Source organism: Rutilus rutilus, assembly GCF_951802725.1.
Source record: "Rutilus rutilus genome assembly, chromosome: 3".
Lineage (NCBI taxonomy): Eukaryota > Metazoa > Chordata > Actinopteri > Cypriniformes > Leuciscidae > Rutilus > Rutilus rutilus.
Window position 1 is genome coordinate 20,688,919 of NC_140211.1, and position 19,519 is coordinate 20,708,437.

The following is a 19,519-nucleotide window of genomic DNA, read 5'->3' on the forward strand; positions in this document are numbered from 1 at the left end:
TTTACTGGTAATATAAGACATTTGCCATTATCAGGAGGACTCACAAATATCCCCACATTGCGTTACTATATATTATATTCAACATTATATATAGTAGTTTAATGTAGTACTGACACCAAATCTCAAAATCTCAGCATTTTTGTATTGTGACACAATATATTGTTACATCCCTAGAATATACAGGTTGTAATTATGACTTTTATGAGGACTGGAACACTTGACCAAGTTGGAATCACAAATTTTGGTAATTCCAACATGGCCGGTGTGAACACACATTAACATTACACCGAATGACTGCTTCTGTTCATGTAGACACTGTTATTAGCCAACGCATCATTCTCCTTCAACTGAAGTCCATTGCTTAGACATGTAATACAGCTCCTCTCCTCGTTTGTTTGTTGCATTTGAGCACAATCTTGCGCCTCACTACACAAAAGCCTCAAGTAGACAGAAGATGCTCAGCAATGGCCTTGCGCATTTTTGGCTGAGTGCTAGTGTGTAGCCACTTGTCCACCCTGAGGCCCACCAACTCCACTGGGGTGAAGAATTTGAGGAAGCACAAGAGGTTATGTAACATCATCTCGAGTAGGTAGTCCCTGTGCGGTGTAAAACATGGGAGCTTTTAGAGTGAGTGCTGAGTGGAAGAGTCTCAGCTGCTGTGGCTGAAGAAAACTCCTTAAAGGGATAGTTTACCCAAAAATGTCAAATACAAAATGTAGATATTTTGAAGAATACAGGTTTGAAACGACATGAGGGCGAGTAAATAATGACAAAATTTCCATAGTTTGGGCCTAGGTATGAGGAATAAAAAAATGTCTTCTGTACTTTGGTGTAGGGCACAACAGGGCTAAAGGTGCACCGGGTAAAAGGCTCCTTTGATTTTATTTTCCTCTAAACCACTAGATGACACAAAAAATTGTCGCAGCACTTTCCAAAACATCCGCTTTTCAAGATGCATATGGAAATTTGGCTGATCATTGACACGATCGCAGGCAGCAGCGCAAGTTCTCAGTTTTGTTCAAGGCAAATAAAGCAACAGTTTTTCAATAACGGAAGAATATGTAAAAATATGGTATTTGGGGTAAAAGGCAATAGGTAAAGGCGAAAAGCACAATAATTAACATGATAACAAATAACTGGCTGACTTTTGCATTTGTTGACATGACATGGTTAGATTCAGATGGTAAATATCATATATTAAATTGGGTGTCCACTTTAGAGAAAATCACCATATTTATAATGAAACAATCATATTTAAAAAATATGATATTAATCATATCATATATTAAAATATAATTTATTTTTACTACTGTAAATATATATTAAATTACTGAGGGATCTCCTTCGATGCTTTCAGAATCTATACTTTTTAAAATAATTAAAATGTTTAAATCAACATATTTTAATGACAGTATATTGAACAAAAATTATTTTATTTATCAAAATAAACTAAATTGTGCAAACTTATATAAATTGTGATAAATTGATTGTTTTGAGAATTAAGGAAGTATTACAGTTTTTCTCAGTCTTTTTGGTGCATTTCTCAGATCAGAAATGAAATTATCAAAACTACTTGTGCACAAGTGACTAGATGATGTGGAGGTTGAACATCATAAAAGCAGTTTCTCATTCTTTTGAACAAGTTGCGATTGCTTTGGTACATTCATGCAATTGATTAAGTACAATTGTCTGCGGTTTCCTACATTATCAGTTGCTAATGCCATGTTGCTCAAAATGTATTAAATAGTTCTCTGTGCAATAGTCTTACCCCTCAAAACATCAAGTCATGAGTTCATCGTGTAAGTCATTAAATGCAAAATGGTTGATCTAGGCTAGTTGTCATAAACTGTCAAGCATATTTTCTACACATTTCTATTAGACTTTGTGCAAATGTGTCATGAATTGATGAATTGTGCTGGTGAATCTTGACTTTCACTAATGAAGAGAATGCAGATCAACCAATGAGAAACCAGTTCTCTGAAATAGCTCAAAGTTGCATCTCATGAACCTTCAATTGGCAAGCATACAGTGCTGCATGCAAAAGCACAGTTTTGCCTAAGGGGTCTTTCCTGTGTTTGCCTTTCTAATGTTGTATTTTCGCCTTTGTGCCCCTATTTCTTTTTCTTTTCTATATCACAATAATATTGTAATGTTTTTTTGTTTTGTTTGTTTTGTCAGGCCACTAGTAAAAGTGTAACTGTGAACCCTATCCAGTCTCTTTCAATCAATAACTCACGTACAGTAGTGTGTAAATTTGTACTTTTGAAATGGATATAATTGGCATACAGAAGCGCTGCTTTGTACATTTCAATACAGTAACTGTCATCCAAACTGTTGCCATAGTTTACATCAGGTAATACTAACAGAGTGCAGTGTTTTATTGACAACATGACTAAGCAATTTGACTGTCTTATCCGTACACAATGACACAAGGACTTGTCATTCTGATGGCACTGACATGTTCATTGACAGACATTTACTTTTGAGAGATGAACTAAGGATTTTGAACAAGAGACTGGCTTTTGCAGGTAATCCATGGTGTTTTGCTATTTGTACGAATCGTTTTGAGAAATGCACTTACTGTTTTGCAAATGTCGAGGATGAGTCGAGAAATGTACCAAAGCGACTGAGAAAAACTGTAACTTAGACTTTATGCAAAATATAATATTTTACCGAAGTATTTGTATCAATAATGTGTGCCTTTTGCCCCATGCTGGTGAGCCTTTTACCCCGTGGGGTGTGGGGTAAAAGGCTCACCTTGCCACCTCATACATTTATATGATTTTTAAACAAAATAAACCACTTTCATGATTTATTTTCACACAAAATCAGCTGCTCCATCAATGTTCAATACAAACATATTTTTTCTGCAATCATACACTATGGAAGAAGTGAAAAGCACATTTTTCTTAAGGTGTGCCTTTAGCCCCGTTGTACCCTATATCAGAGTGAAACAAATTATGGAGAAGAAAAAAATGTAGGGTGGGAACTTGTTTTTATCCATCAGTTGTTGATAGGATGGAAGCATCTGAATGCTAGCTTGCAGTTAATTGTAAGAAAGGGGTGGGGTTTAAGCAGACTAAATGATTGGAGAAGTCCAGTATATGTCACCAGAGAGAAGTATGTTGTTTCACTGTAAGTTATGACATTTTGATTAAAAATTGAGCTAAAAAAGTATTAAAAATGAAACTTATGGATCGATGAATCATTCACAATAAGACCAACAAGATGCATTTACAAAATATATAGGGTGAATTTTCATTTCATGCTAACTTTTTTTGCTCTACTTGCATAATGTTTGATAACATTGACAACAACAACAAAAAAACATTTAAATCACATATGGATCAATATGCCAGTGAACAATTTTCATGAACTGACTATGGACAGAGTGATTACAGCGGCTGATTAATTATGTTGACCATCCAGGGTTTTAATGTGGATTTAAAAAAAAAAAAAAAAAAAAATGTATAACTGTATCCTAAATCATTCCTATCTGCTATGATTTAAACCTCACCCAGTGTAAAACGATGTTTTTGTTCTCCACGCACGCACCGTTAAATTATTCTTCAATACTGGGCAAATATTTTGGCCAAATATCAGAGAAAGTTATCTTAACCAAGCAGGAGCATTTGAAAATATAGGTTAGCGGGTTAGGAGTGTCAGACCCTTTTTTTTTTCCTGAGTCCAACTGAAACTCCTCGAGCGGCCGGATCCATAAGCGTACCTGCCCTCGTTCTCTAGTTACGTAACCGGACAGCGCGACCGTGTATCCGCGAAGAGAAAACGAGGCAACCGTGTCAACACACATTTAAAAACCGCAGTAGTCAGGCATGAAACCCCATTTGTTTACACGAGCAGTAAAAACAAGAAAATATCCCTTCATATCCTCTCCTTCTGTGTGTGACTTAACCTGTTACATAACAGCGCTCCACACACACGCAAGCACAGCGAAACGCCTGCCAGACACACGGGCGGCGTCTCAATACCAAATAAGCTGCCTATTCAGACAGCATTTGAAGGCGACATAGTAGCATATGATGCTCAAAAATACTGCAAAGCTAGGAAGCTACACTAGGTTTTAAAGCACAGCCACGACTGCCAAAGCCAAGCGGACCTGAAATCTGCTCTGACTAAACTGTCAACTATGATAGTCTACCGTACCGAATGACACATTAACCGACCTTTCTTTGACTTGTATCCCCAAATCAGAAACATACAAAAGGGGTGTGGCAGTCCCATGTAAAAAAAAAAAAAAAAAAACGGCTTTATGCTTATTTTACACACTAGAAATCACCACTTCGCTATGCAAATATTCTCTCGTCTGTGCTTATAGTGACCTAAAACATTTAGTGGAATAGACGTTGCATTCAAATGTGTATTATTAGTAGCCAACTGAAACATGTGGACACGTTGGCCACACTGCTGTCTATCGACTACATACACAATGAGAGCAGGAGTAGATAAAGAAGATACACTCGTGAAAAATGACAACAGTTTGATTAACTAGTAAACAGCATGTGAGTAATAGATCAGAAATGACAGGTAGCCAGTGGCAAGTAATGTGGGCTCGCTTACAAAATGTGTGTATTATTAGTTAATTTGCACTAAGCGTGCATGAGCTAGCTAGAATACCACAAGGCCTCCATATATGAAAAATAACATATTTAATCTGTTTAATCCATTGTAAAATCAGAGCTAATGTGAAACGGGTCACATGCAAGGACTGGAGTTTAAGATTAAACTCAAAATTTGATCTCCGTGAACTTGAATAAAATGGAAAATAATCCACAAGCAGGCTTTGGTTCTGTTCTTCAAGCTTACCCTTGTTGGTACTTGAGCAACTCTGCCGCCGAACTGGAGCGGGTTTGTCGGTTTCAGCCTTGCTGTCCAGTTTCACCGGGCTGTCCTCCACCGAAGCGTCCGCTTCAGAAGCGCTCTTGCGCGGCACCGTGACGGACTCTGGCGGAGACTCCATCTTCATCTGCGGCTTTCAGTTACTTTTACAATAGGATCGCTTTGTAGAACAATTCGGATTCGTTTTACATCGTCTTTTGGTTCGGATTGCACTTGAGCGTGTGACAGATCTGTTAGTGTTCATGGGAGCGGGTGTGGCTCTTCTGTCCACAGACAGCGCTGTTGAGCGCGCGAGACATGGTCACGCCAAACACACTATTGACATGCTCTCTAAAACATTCCTGTAAAGCCATATGTGGCACATTTTGTTCAAGTTGTATTAACATAGCAGTTTATTGCGACCAAATTCAGTTTGCAGCCACGACTCATCTTAGAAAAATGAAAATATCGGCTAATTTAGAACAAATTATGATTTGCATTTACAATAAACAACGATAAAATTCATTTTGAACAAGTAAAAATGCTAATGCTCATTAAAATAAACAAATAAACTATATTTCCCTGTACTTTACCCATGTACAATTTAATTAAACTGATCATTTCGAAACGAATAGACGAACCAGTTTCAAACGGTTCATTAAAAGATCAGACTCAACAGAACGATTTCGTTCACTAATAAGACATTAAGATAATAATAATCTTTGAAATGTAGATCTGCTCACATCGACAATTGACTGGGAAATGCATGTCGTCAATATTTGTGCTCAATTTGGGTGATTTATATATTTTCTTTGTGACAATAATTGAACAACTCCTCTGCGTTGTCAAAATTTGAAGTCGTTTGTCCCAAAATACAAGTTATTAGTGAATATAGGCATTTACTCAGTAAATCAAAGGCTGTCTCGTCTAGACTTGTAGGCCTGCCTTTAATTTCCTCTATCACACACACAAACACACAGGACAGACAGCATGCTTGACATGTGATGAGCGAACATGCTGCTGACGTACTTCCGCTGAACGCGTTCCAGTCGAGGCGCAGTGCGTGGACTTCACGTTGTCGTCATGTTGTGTTGAAGGACTATACTGTATGTAGGCTATCTAGAAACACAATATATAATACAAACAAACAACAGATTTATTTCAGGCTTTTATTAGGTATCCTGCTGCTGACAGTCTTTTCGAGTTTCTAAAAGTGTATTTTTATTTTCACTATTGAGAATTGCAACCTTTAGACCCAATTTTCATCAGCATTAACAGCTAATTTGCTAGATTACAATAATACATTTAACTATGAAAAGTATGTACATTATGTAATGCACAATAGACCATTAGTTTAAAAAACGTTTATAGCCTATAGATAAAAAAATAAAAATAAACCTCAATAGTGATCTTCTCAATAGACACCTGGTTCAAAGTATTGGCTCTTGCATAAGAACTCTGTTCTATAAAGGCCCTTTAACTGACACTTTAAAGTTTAGTACAAAAAGAAAATCCACTTCCCCCCAATTTGGATTTTTTTCATACTTAATGAAAGCATTTTTTTCCCCATTATTTAACTGTGTGATTCTCTAAATGCACTTAAAGTTGTATCCAGGTGCAATACTATAGTTTACATGTACAGTGGCATAATCATAGTTTTCACAATAAAGTTCAGTCTAAGACTGTAGATCAGATACTAGCTTTATTGTCCTGTATTGACATGATCACAGTTACAGAACACAGTATGCTTCTAAAAATGTGCTTTTATCTAGAGAAGCTGATGAGATCAGGAAATTATAATGTAAAGCCTGACATTCCTCGTGTTTGCATTGGATTCGATTATTTATTATGTTTTTGGTGTCTTTAGCTGTTACAGCTGTAACTGTAACACTGTGGCATTGACCTGTGGGCGTATCTGGTCTTCTGATGCATAGGAAATAGGAGGACATGGAAAGACCCACCGCAGAGGGCATGGGATAACCAACCTCTCCTTTCCTGCCCACACCAGGCCAATAGGGGTCACTTGCACCCACATCCAGGAAGCCGAGTTACTTAGCAACTTGGAGAGGATCCATTGCCAGGTGCTTTGATACTACATTCACTGTACATCATTGTGGGAAAACTCTGGAATACAGTGCAAGCTTTCCTTGCCATATAGACACGCACCCTTTAATCATATCATGGTTACTTACAAAACAAACATGTAACCATGTAACCATGAGAGGTAGAGCTAAGCTTATGTCATAGTCTCCACCTCAAATTCCAGGTGTGGTCTGCCATTTTAACTAATTGTGGAACAACAATGACACTTTCTCTACAGTCATAGTAAACCATGTCTTCAAGTGCAGTGCAAGGGACAAAAGAGGCATATGTGTTCTGTAAAACAATACAAAAGAAAACAAAACATTTGAATGTTATAATTTTTAAGTGGAGAGCAATCTTATGCATCATTGTTGAGTACATTTACGCAACACCTGTGGAAGGATGATCTAGAAAAGAAAAGGAGAGTACTATATATGTCAGCTTTTTGTCTTCTTTTTTGACAGGATTTGTGATCAAGGTAAGTGAGCTAAACTGGACAAGCTTCACATTGCACATTACAGTTGTACATCGCAGTTATTTTTTGTAGCAAGTGCCATTAAAAAAAATGATCTCTTTTAACATATTTGTTTTCAAGACACCACACAAAACAAAATAACAAAAGGCAAAGTGCTTAGATCAAGAAAGTCTAGTGCTAACTCCAAAATTTCAGAGATACATTTAAAACTTCAGTGAGTTTAACTTATATATTTGCCAACAAACCAAAACATTTACATACAGTAACTAATGCTTTGAATGCAAGGCAGGATAATAATCTTTGGAGATGTGGCCACACGTTTACGTAGTTCGACTGATTTAAATTTTGCCCATTTTGATGAAGCGCTGAGATTTCTGTCTTGCCATCTGATATTGCTTGCGTGAAAACGTGGCATTGTCGATTCCTTCTCGTAGTCTCTGTGGAGTGTGAAGCAAAAGAGGTCAAAGAGGTCAGTTTGTTCTTGACAGAAAATTAAATGCAGTCATTTTGATAGCTATTTGCTCAATGTAAAAGCAAATGTGAGCCAGAAAGGGATAATACTAGTGCAACCTGTGTAACTACCTTGATCACAGCTTAAAATCTATTAAATAGCAAGCTAAATATAAAATGCCCAGTACCATATTCAACACTGGGGATTGAAATTTTCGCTTTAATGAAATTACATTCATTAAAACCCAACAAAATTTCGGATAATTTCAAAACAAACAAACGCCTGTGATGTTTACCTCAGCCATGTCAGCATGTTTCATGTGTATCACTTTCACTAGCGGCTGTCCATCCTTCCTAATGAGGTTCATTTTGTTCTGTTCCTGCACCAACATCAAGATTGTTGTCAAGCAATGATCACTTATTCACCATATATCAGTTAGAAAGCCTGTACAATTGTCAATCTACTATCAATGTAATTCCGTATCTGCTAATACTAAAAGTAGCATTTATGTACCCGGTAGTATATCTTCAAATCTCCTCCCTCTGAGCTTGGAGCCCTTAGGAAATTCTCAAACTGACATTCCCATTCTTTATTGAAATGTCCAATCACATCGATCTCCTTCACACACATCACTCTCCTGAATGAAAAAGAAACCAATACACACAGCATATGGAAAAGAGAAAATTAGGAAAATGTCACTGTTTTCACCATTTTCCTGTTGTTGGAATACCTGTTGGTGATAATGATGTTTGTTTTTCTGTGCCCTGGGTACTCATAGTGTTCTCTGAAGATCTCTCCATCCAACTGTTTAATCTCAGACCTCTGAAAGACATACACACTCATGCAGCACTATACACAAGATACGGCACACGCTGCTTTATGGCTCTGCACGTATACTCTTTCAGCAATAACAATCGGAATCATTTTCAAATTAACAAATCATAAATCATCTGAAATGCATAAAATGATCATAGTTTCATGTCAAAGAGGAGTATTGATTTATTCCAGGTTAATCACAGGAGTCAAGCAAGCTCTTCAGTTAACACAATTACAACACAGTAAAGCCACATTAAAACAAATGATTACATGACAATTATGTGTTATGTACTGTATATAAGATAAATATACTATAAAGTATATAGGAAAATACATCAGACATCAATTCCAACATGCACTGTAAAATGCCTATTTATTTATTGCATATAAATGAGGTTGCATATATTTATATGCACATTTGATGTATTCACAATGATTAAGAATAAACATGTCAATAAATATATTTTATATAGACTGTAATTGTATGTTATCAGAGTTCAGATGCATGGAAATGCATTTACAGACATAAGTTTTAAGAAATTAAAATGAAGTTTAGAAAAATAGACAAACTTTGCCAGCTCCATATCCTATTCAAAACAAATCCAATAATTATTTAAATATTAATACGGAAAATCTATTATTGTTTGCCATCATATGGTCTTAAAACTACCTTGTTTTCTTAAATTTAGGAAATTAAATTTAAATAAAGGATATAGTGATAAAAAACTACTAACAATGTTTGAGGTATAATGGTGAAATTATTTTTGGCAAAACGAATAGAGACAAATAAAATAAAAAAGTTTTCTAGATAAGAAAAGTAGCAAAGCTGTAAAGGTGCACAAGACAGACAACTTCAGATGCAGACTTAGGATATTATGTAATTTCCTAAACATTCCATTGTAGGTGGACCAGGCTAGACTGGATCTAGCACTGAATATCCAGTTTGGTTCATTTAAGTGCAACAATATCTGAAAAGTTATTTAATAACATGGATCTTTAAGATAATAGTCCCAAACCCCATCTCCCACTCCCATTTTACATTTCCTCAGGCTGCATTTGGGAAAAGACAGAAAAGAGAGAAAATATGAAATATTAAAACAGGAATTCATTTCTTCACAGCAGGGATGGAGTCAGTTCAACTTTTGAGTTTAAGGTCAGTTTCAATTAAGAATACAATTAGAATATTTGGAATTTGGTTGAGTTTAAAGGCAAAACACCACAGTTAAACATCATAAAAAATACATCTGGGGTTAAAAAAAAATATATATTTTGTTGACACATTAGAGTTAAATGTTTTTTATAGAGTGGATTTTGGATATCTCTTTTGATCAATGTCAACTGTCAGAAGACAAAAACTATCATGTTTTTAAGAATAAAATGTGTAAAACAGGAAAGTTTGGTATACGTAAGTGGAGATTTCTGGCACAATGAATGAGAAATATTGAGAACAGCCTTTAAAAGGTATGTACTGTAATCAAAATCCATAGACACAAATAGATAAAATAAACACTTAAATATGGGTTTTTCTCCCCACTAGTCTGAAAGAAGACAATGTAATGAAGAAAAATAGCCCCAAATCCTCAAAATTGACCAGTGCATGAAAAAAAAACAAAAAAACATTGGTTTAGCCTGTAGTGTGTTGCCTTAATCTGTCAAGCTGACTCCAATCCTTCAAAACAATTTGGCTGTTAGTAGTTGTAAAATTAAAACAGAGGGTCATGCTGAATTTAATCCTTCTCATCGGGTTTAGTAGCCTGGTCACTAGGGTTGACAGGTGACCTCACCTGAAAGAGGTCATAGCCCCCCGACTCATGGTGGTCGTAGGGCCGTATGATGCCGTCCTCTTGTACGAGACGCACTGGCCTTAATTTGGTCACCTCTTCAGTTGATTCTGCTACCCTGCAAATCAAGTCAGAAACAGCATCTTAGATAACTCTGACAAAGACGACATCCTGTGATCTAGCGGTTTTATATCCATGTAAAAATGCGTGGGCAACGGGTGAGTCATTCTTAGTGAACAGAATCTACTCAATTAAAGTTCATCTAAGCATGCCCGAACAGCCTTGATCAAACGCAATGCATCTCAAGAGTCATTTAAAAACAAAGTTTCTTTGTGCTATTGCGTGCAGTGTCTGATTCCTTAAGCCCTCTCTCACCTTTGGTTACTTCTACAGGGCGAGCATGGAAAAGCAACATGATTAGTTCACACAGTTAGCGTTGATCAGTTCGGATCACGTTATGGGGAGCATAACGAATGGATGGATGATTGAATGTATAAGCTAGAGAGTCACTGGAGGGGTGGGGGGGGCATCGCTGTTCCAGCTTGTCAGGAAAGGTTTGGCATGAAAAAGCCAGGGGTGGGAACACAGTAAAACACAACAGATTTGCCAACTCATCTTTTCAGGGCAGAATTAATGGAATGGGTGAAAAATGTGATTGGTTAGCCTGGTCATCGACTGCCTTTAAAATCATAATGCTTCTCTTGCTATTGCGCGTGGTTACACCATAGAGTCCAGTGCATCAGCAGTGCAGTGAGCTCGTGCGGTGGACTTGGTCTGACAAGCAGAGCAGTCGGAGAGTTCACCCAAAGTTCACCCCAAAAAATGGAACTTATTTACTCACCCTCATGTTGTTACATTACTTTTACATTACTAGTAAATGATGACAGAATCTTTTACCCCTTTAACTATGTTTGATTATTGAGACACTATGTATAAAAACACATGTCCATTTTTGGATTTAAAAGGACCACTTCCCTTAATATAGTTACAAGTGAGTACGTGTGCTTATCTGTACTTCCGCTCCTCTATATTACATCTCTGCTCCTGTCTGTGCTGTTCTGCTCATCAGACTTTCCACTGGCCCCAAAATGCACCAGTGAAAGGGGTGTGGATATAAGAAGCAAATGTTACAATGATGGGAAAATAGGCACATGTTGATGAATCCAGTTATAAGGGGATTTTTGAACTGTAGATTACGGCAGAATGCTCTGCGCTACAGCTCACATCCTTTGCATCCCAAGATGCAATACTTACCTTTCAACAATTCACACCCTGTAAGATTAAAAATTCATTCATGCTGCCAAATTTTTTTGGACTCAAGCAAACCCAACTGAGTGAATGCAGAGGGATCATTCACTGTCATCTCTCTGGGTAACATGGGCATAAATACACATACATTCACGCTTCAGTCATCCAGACCTTCATACGCACATCTGTACACATACACTCATGAGTGTCCAAATACTCACAGAACTAAAAAGAACAAACACATCCAGGAATTAACTTATGAAAAACATGAAAGAAAGAGTCACAAAATTAGTTGACACTCAGGGAAAAAAAAAAGAAGAAAAAAAGAACAAGACAACAAAATACAAAAGAGACACAAATTAAGACACTGACACAATACAGTAGATACATCTTAATTGATAGTCTACGGTATATAAAAAAATTGCCACAGGAACACGTTTCTTGTCCTTTCAGAATGGATATCATCATCAATATCTTCCTCCCTTCCAAAAGATTGCTTAGATAATATAAATATTTTTTAATTTAGAGTGCAATGACATCTGCGCTTACATAATATGATACATCAAAACATTCTCTCTGTCCTATAGCAGGAAGTAGATAAGATTTCCAAGCTATACTTAGGATGGGGGGAAGTGGCCTCATGACTTCCACTCTGCAATGAGTAAATGTGGGTCCCCTTCAAACTGCTTGTGGTCCTATTATGACTACATATTGGTTTTTGGATTCAAAATATTGCTTAATAAACATCTTCATTTGAAAATAGGAACTATGTGAATATATACACTACAGTTAAATTGTTTGAGGTCCGTAAGATTTTCTTTTGTTTTAATAAAATTGATCTGACTGAATAGAAATTCGAAAGAAAACAGCATTAATTTGAAATAGAAATCTTTTGTGACATTATAAATATCTTTACTGTGACTTTTGATCAATTTAATGCATCCTTGCTGAATAAAAGTTCATTTCTTAAAAAAAAAAATCGTATTAACCCCATACTTTTGAACAGTGTGTTTGTATGCGTGTATATAGATGTAATATTCATGTGCATGTGTGTCTCACCTCTGAATGCCCTGAAAAGTACTGCTTGCCATGTCTATGATGCCCCCTGTAGGTCTGGCCACCACTCCAACCAGGCCTTTCCCAATGCCCTTGAAGAAGCCTGCAGCCCCCTCTTTCTTCGCACCTAAACCCATGACAGATTATTAAATGACATATTATACATTCTTGTCCAAGGTTCTGCTGTTGAGTGGTTGCCATTATATACTGTATGTACTTGTGTATTTTCAACTGGCCAATAAATTGTTACTGTTTACCTATTTATTTTTACAAATATTTTTGCCAAAGCTGAATACAAAAATAGATAGAATCTATCCCAAGTGATGCATCAGCAGTAAACTGTCATACCTTCCACCGGTTTTGTCACAATTCCTGTTACTCCACCAACCACTCCCTGAAGGAGAACATGACAAAAGTCAATTCATGCTATACACAATGAAACTTTGTTATATAATGGAAACATAGAAAGGGTAATGCTTGGATGTTTTCTTGGATGTATTTTTATGGAAGTCAGGAACTTCAGTACCTTAAGGAAACCCTTTCCTCCTTTAGCCAGACTTTCTCCAAAGTCCTTAGTGGGTCTGTTCATTTCCTCCCTCCGTTTCTGCTGATACTCTTTGTCCATAGTGATGGCAGCCAAGCCTTTACCTACAGAGCCTGTTATACGGGACACCATGCCAGCTGCGCCCCCTAGGAAGATAATGTAGAAACAAAATAAGAATGTGCAGTAAGGATCCTCAGTGAGTATATACAGGCTTTAGAGAGAAAAGCAAGGTGCCTTACCCACTGTGTGGCCCAGCAAACTTCGAACACCGATAACAAAACCTTCTGCAAATTCCTCAGGTCCTTGAACAGCCCCCTACACACACAAACAAATAGCACAAATGTAACCAATCTCAGACCACACAAATCATAACTTGATAACCTTGTAAACCTGACACTGCAATGGTGATTTAAATAAATATACCTCAAATCTGTACTTATATCTGGCATTTAAAAGAGAACACACTCACATTTGTACTGAATTAAATGATGAGGCCTGAATGAACATATAAATTAACAGCATTTGTCTGACCTGGATGGGCTCATAAAAGAAAGCCTCCACTCCTTCTGATAAGCCTCGGATCAAGCCAAATGGATTTCCAAGAACATCCAGACCCAAAACCAACACGTACATCTGCGTCAAGAACTATGAGGAGAGAAAAAGACTTTCAGATACAATGATGATGTGTGTTAGAGTGTATGCTCATGTAACAACCTCTGACATTGTATGAGTGTGTATTTAGATCACCCACTTGTTCAGTGTAGTGTCCGATCACCGCCCACATCAGTTTCTCTCGCCGGTAGAACTGATATTTCACCTCAAAGTAAGCAAGTCTGAAAAAAAAAAAGAGCGAGACAAAAAGACGTCAATCAATGCCTAAGTGAATCGTATTTTCAAAGAGGCATATGAGTCAGTATTAGAGTGCATGCACATCTGAAAGCCTTACTTGAAAATCAGATCATCTACATCAGTGAGTGTGGCACCAATGCTTTTGAGCAGGAGGTTGACGGACTGGATGGCCACCATATCACCCTGCTCAGAATCATCTCCACTGGAGCCCAGAGACAGACTCAGATGCAGCTATACACACACACAAACACAAACAGGTTAAACATAAACAATTACATGACTTGTTTGATGCAGCTACCCATCAAGGAAATTTATCAATCATTTCTCATTATTAAATCATTCATATGCTGGTAGACAAGTAAGATTCAGTTGATTCAGTTTAGTCTTTCATATGAAAGTATAGGCAAGCACATCATTAACTTGGGTAAACATTGGGGGGGAAAAGGTTGACACTGGTAGATCTTGTTTTGCTCATTAAATGGTTAATAATGGACAGAGTTTTTGAAAGTAAGAGACAGAATATAAATGAATAGAATTTATATGAAACTCCACCACTGTTCAAAAGATTGGGGTCAGTATTTAAAAGAAATTCAGAAATAATGCATTAAAAGTGAAGGTAAAGATATTTAAGATGTCTATTTCAAATAAATCCTGTTCTTTTGAACTTTCTAGTTATCAAGGAATCCTGATTTTTTTTTATCTCAATTTCCCAAAAAATATTATGAAGAACAACTATTTTCAACATTGATAATAATACGAAATGTTTCTAGAGCACTAAATTGGCATATTATAATGATTTCTGAAGGATCATGTGACACTGAAGACTGGAGTAATGATGTTGAAAATTCAGCTTTGCAATTACAGGAATAAATTACATTTTAAAATACATTAAAATAACAGTAATAATATTTCCAAATATTACTGTTTTACTGTATATTTGATAAATAAATGCAACCTTTGTGAGCATAAGAGTCTTCTTTCAAAAACATTAAAAACTGTATCGAGTCGACCCCAAACTATTGAACAGTAGTGTGTCACTGTCCAATCATGCTGTAGCATGTGGAAGACTGAAACTAGAGAGAAGGTCTTAATTAAAATGTTGTTGACAAGTGACCCTGAAGAGATCATGTGCTGTGTTTTGAAGTGGACTGTGGTGCTGATTCATTACTTTAATAGGGGAGATGTGGAAATGCTCAAAGAAGCTCAGGCCCGAGGTGTCTGTCATGGAGCACTCCATCAGCTGAGCCTGCAGCGCCTCCAGATCCTTCTCTATCAGCTTATTCTGAAGCACAGAGAAACGCATACTGACATCTCCAGCCCACTCTCCATTCACATTTCATAAAGCCACACATGAGTGAAACAAACACAGAAGAATGTAACGATGGAGGAAATGTTTACCACTGCGATCATTGTGGATTCATTTCACTAGTAACATTATGTGATAGAATGTGAACACCTGCAGGAGGATGCAGTAGTTACCTTCTGTTTACAATCCTGGGACTCGATGGCTGGGGTTAACAGGTTGATGATTGCCCCCAAGAAACCCTGATCGAGCTTCACTGCCATCTCCTGTACTAATGCCATAAAGTACCTACAGAAAAACAAGCACTGCCAGTCAAAGGTTTGGATCTACTCATTCTTTCTACTTACAAATAACAATAAAGTCATCAAAACTATGAAATAACACATGGAATTAAGGTAATTATGTAGTGTCCAATTTTGTTTATTTAAAAAACCCCAAAAAAAACAAAAAAACATACACTTCCATTCAAAAATTTGGGGACAGTAAGAAATTGTTATGTTTTTGAAAGAAGTCTCTTATGCTCACCAAGGCTGCAAGTATTTAATTTAAAATACAGTAAAACAGTAATATTGTGAAATATTATTATAATTTAAAGTAATTGTGGAAACCGTAAAAATAAAATCAGGATTCTTTAATAATGATGATAAAAATTACATTTATATAGCGCTTTTCTTTTTATGGAAGGGGGAATCTCCTCAACCACCAGCAGTGTGCAGAATCCACCTGGATGATGCGACGGCAGCCATACTGCGCCAGAATGCCCACCACACACCAGCTTATTGGTGGAGAGGAGACAGAGTGACGAAGCCAATCAGTATATGGGGATGATTAGGAGGCCATAATGATGGACAGAGACCAATGGGCAAACCAGTGGGATTTTTAATGACCTCAGAGAGTCAGGACCTTGGTTTAACGTCTCATCCGAAGGACGGTGCTTTTTGACAGTATAGTGTCCCCATTACTGGGGTGTTAGGACCCTCACAGACCACAGGGTGAGCACCCCCTGCTGGCCTCACCAACACCTCTTCCAGCAGCAACCTAGATTTCCCAGGAGGTCTCCCATCCAGGTACTGACTAGGCTCAACCCTGCTTAGCTTCAGTTGGCAACCATTCTTTGGCTATTTGGGACATTTAGTATAAATGAACAAACGCTATAACTTAATCGCAAAAAGTAATTACATCCCATTACTCCTTTAATACATTTAATACATGTCTACATTAATAATATAATAAAATTTTACATGAATACCCCACATTTCCGTCACAATACCATAGTGCAGTTAGTGTTACAAAAGTAAATCCATGGTAAATGATAGTGATTTGTAGATTGAAAAGCCATCTGTCTGTATCGTTGCACAGTTTTTCTCCTGCTTGTCAGCGCTGTTTCATCTTCATCTGGCTTTAAATTAGTTTAAATCACCAAGACATTTGTGTTCTTCACTGATTTCAAACGCTTGACACTGGATCTCACAGCGATGTTTAGTTGTCGCGTGATCGAGACCGATTGAGCCGAACGGATAAATGGTCAGTGTGACGCGTTTCAAATGTTTTTGTTACGCTTTTGGCGTATATCAAACATTTATCTCTTTTTATCGTTATATCGAGAAAAAATATATAGTGAAAATTATCATTAAGATTTTATCGCCCAGCCCTAATTTTACACAAGAGAGAAGAATGCAATGTGGTTAATTGATTTTAATTAGTACATGTACATTTAAAAAAAAAAAAATTAAATCAGGGTGCCATCACTTACTTAAACTGCATGACTTGGCTGTGCTCATTAAACCTTGTGATGACGCTCACGTCAATAAATGGCTTCGGCTCTAAAGATAAAGGGGATATGGTGTGTTCATGTCCACTCACTCTAAATGTGCACTCAGAACTGTATTAGCTTAGATGCAGCCTTTATATGTTAGCTGGTGTTTGTACCTGTGTCTTGAACAATAGATTTTGGAAGAGGAACAGGATGAAAAACAGTAGGAAATATAGCTCCCGGCAGCTGATTATCCACCTGGAACAAATATATGGTGAACATAATAACTGAACGACTGCCAAAAACGACGGAAGTGTGATATTCAACAAGTACGTTGTGTGTGGGTGTTACCTGTAGCCAATAGAGTTGTGCACGTAGACTCCTCTGGTGAGGCGACTGTTTCAACTCAACATGAATGCCTGGCAGGAAGTTTCTCCTGATATAGCAGGATAATGGCTGTCTCATCAACATGGGCAATCTCCCAAAGTTGACCTGTTTTAATAAAGAATACTATAAAGTCTAACAACACAAACAATCTTATTAATCAAAGTTTTCCTGGTAAAGTCCTTTATTACCTCTAGGCCAGTTTCTAGTCTAGTCCAGACTGGTTCACTCTTGCTGCTGATGTGGTTCTGGTAGGCTTTCTCCAACAGTCCGATGTTCTTGTTGTTAAAGGACTTCCAGCGGTTCTTTGGTCTCATCTCCCAAACCACACCAGAACTTAAAAACACAATTCAATCCATCATCAAAAATCACTTTGACAGTCAAGTGGAATTTAGGTTCCCCTTAGAAGCATTTTAAACTAGATGTACCGCATGGCGGTACAAAATATGACCGCCGCTCAGGCCTGCACTGGCTTTCCACAAAAATAAATGACGTGGAGCAATTTGGCTGTATTGCGTGTTTATGTATATAAGTTGTATATTTTAAAAGACTGTCTGGAGTATTCCTGTGGATCATGGATAATTTAGAGTTTTGTAATTATTTGCTATTACTATTTAAGTTTTATATCAAAAGTCATTAGTTTAGACACTTAACATCCGTAATGTGAAAATGTCACATTCATAACAGTGGTTTTCCCTACATAATGTATTATAAAAATGAGTTTCAAAAACACACTTATTGTGTTCAAGCAAGTCTTTTTCATGCTACATTGGTAACAACAAACAGCTTTTTAAACAAAAAACAAACAAAATTAAACTCATTCCCACTGTACCTAGTAGAACACTTAAGTAAATGTCCCATTGAAATTAATGGGATTTTATGGATTTAGGTGAAGAAAGTGTACACATAATACATTTTGGTCTGTACCATGAAGAGAAAACTGATTCAACTATATAAACTATATATTTTCTGAAAGCGTAGACTCTCAGGATGTGATCTAACATGGCATGAAACATGTCCCACCCACCTCATTAGTATACTGCCCAAGCATAACACATTGGGTATTGGTAAATCGGGTATATGGCTGATACCTAAAAAAAGTAGTAGTATGTGCATGTCTGTCTGTGTGTGTGTGTGTGTGTGTGTATGTGTGTGTGTGTTTGTGTATGTGTGTGTCTGTGCGTGTATATATGCGTGCGTACATGTGTGTGCGCGTGTGTGTTTGTGTGTGTGTGTCTGTGCGTGTGGATGTCAGTGTGTGTGCATGTTTGCGTTTGTTTGTATTCCTGCATGTGTGTGTGTGACAGTATCATCCTAAACCAGCAACCCTTCGCTCAACAGCACCATCTACAGGCCGATGAGTGTACAGTCACTAAATGTGCACATAAATGAATTTATTTTATACCCCCCCCCATGGATGAAATTCTACGAAACTTAGCATACCCCGAGAGGATGTCAAGTTAATCATACACATGAAATATGGTGCAGTTCTGAACATCTCAACTGAAGATAGGGGCGATTAAAGCAGAATAATATTGCATTTGAATTTTTTATGGGAAGGGGCGCAAATCACTAATGAGTGATTATGGGCTAGGTTGATGTGTCATAATTATTAGTGTTACAACAACACTACTGAATGCAGGGTGTGGGTTTATTTACCTGGTGATGCCAACGTATGCAATCTCCTGCCTGATGTCATTGTTGATGAGTGACAGGCCCAGGTTCTGTAATGAGATGTTGACTTCCTGCTGGAACTGCTCCAGCTCCTCCGCCTGCCGTGCTTTTGTGACTATGCCGACATCCTCGGTGAAGATCAGCACCCGCTGGCGGCCGTCCAGGAAAGACACCCAGTGAGTCTGAACTAAGCTGCTATAAGAAAACTGCCCACACTCGTCCTAAAGACAATAACATGGGAATGACATGAGCAGCAACATAAGACGA

At 37.4% G+C, this 19,519-nt stretch overlaps 2 protein-coding genes across 4 annotated transcripts in view; both read right to left on the reverse strand.

Annotated features, from left to right (window-relative positions):
- rorab (RAR-related orphan receptor A, paralog b) overlaps window positions 1-5,812 on the reverse strand; it is a 47,920-nt gene extending 42,108 nt beyond the window's left edge. Inside the window, exon 1 of one of the 2 annotated variants that reach the window (XM_084405680.1) lies at window positions 4,825-5,812. In XM_084405680.1, the coding sequence (XP_084261806.1) occupies window positions 4,825-4,984 (160 nt within the window). In that variant the 5' untranslated portion in view covers window positions 4,985-5,812. The remainder of the gene's footprint in view (window positions 1-4,824) is intronic. The other variant, XM_084405681.1, reaches the window with a different exon arrangement.
- A 709-nt stretch (window positions 5,813-6,521) lies between these two features.
- Window positions 6,522-19,519, reverse strand: part of vps13c (vacuolar protein sorting 13 homolog C) — a 53,620-nt gene continuing 40,622 nt past the window's right edge. For both annotated transcript variants that reach the window (XM_084405126.1, XM_084405125.1), the window contains 19 exons: window positions 19,238-19,473; window positions 17,770-17,914; window positions 17,546-17,686; window positions 17,371-17,452; window positions 17,195-17,264; window positions 15,618-15,729; window positions 15,307-15,420; window positions 14,236-14,369; window positions 14,041-14,122; window positions 13,821-13,934; window positions 13,529-13,604; window positions 13,272-13,435; window positions 13,094-13,139; window positions 12,749-12,872; window positions 10,445-10,559; window positions 8,575-8,666; window positions 8,358-8,481; window positions 8,140-8,223; window positions 6,522-7,830 (listed from right to left, as the gene is read on the reverse strand). In XM_084405126.1, the coding sequence (XP_084261252.1) occupies window positions 7,732-7,830; window positions 8,140-8,223; window positions 8,358-8,481; window positions 8,575-8,666; window positions 10,445-10,559; window positions 12,749-12,872; window positions 13,094-13,139; window positions 13,272-13,435; window positions 13,529-13,604; window positions 13,821-13,934; window positions 14,041-14,122; window positions 14,236-14,369; window positions 15,307-15,420; window positions 15,618-15,729; window positions 17,195-17,264; window positions 17,371-17,452; window positions 17,546-17,686; window positions 17,770-17,914; window positions 19,238-19,473 (2,154 nt within the window). In that variant the 3' untranslated portion in view covers window positions 6,522-7,731. The remainder of the gene's footprint in view (window positions 7,831-8,139; window positions 8,224-8,357; window positions 8,482-8,574; window positions 8,667-10,444; window positions 10,560-12,748; window positions 12,873-13,093; window positions 13,140-13,271; window positions 13,436-13,528; window positions 13,605-13,820; window positions 13,935-14,040; window positions 14,123-14,235; window positions 14,370-15,306; window positions 15,421-15,617; window positions 15,730-17,194; window positions 17,265-17,370; window positions 17,453-17,545; window positions 17,687-17,769; window positions 17,915-19,237; window positions 19,474-19,519) is intronic.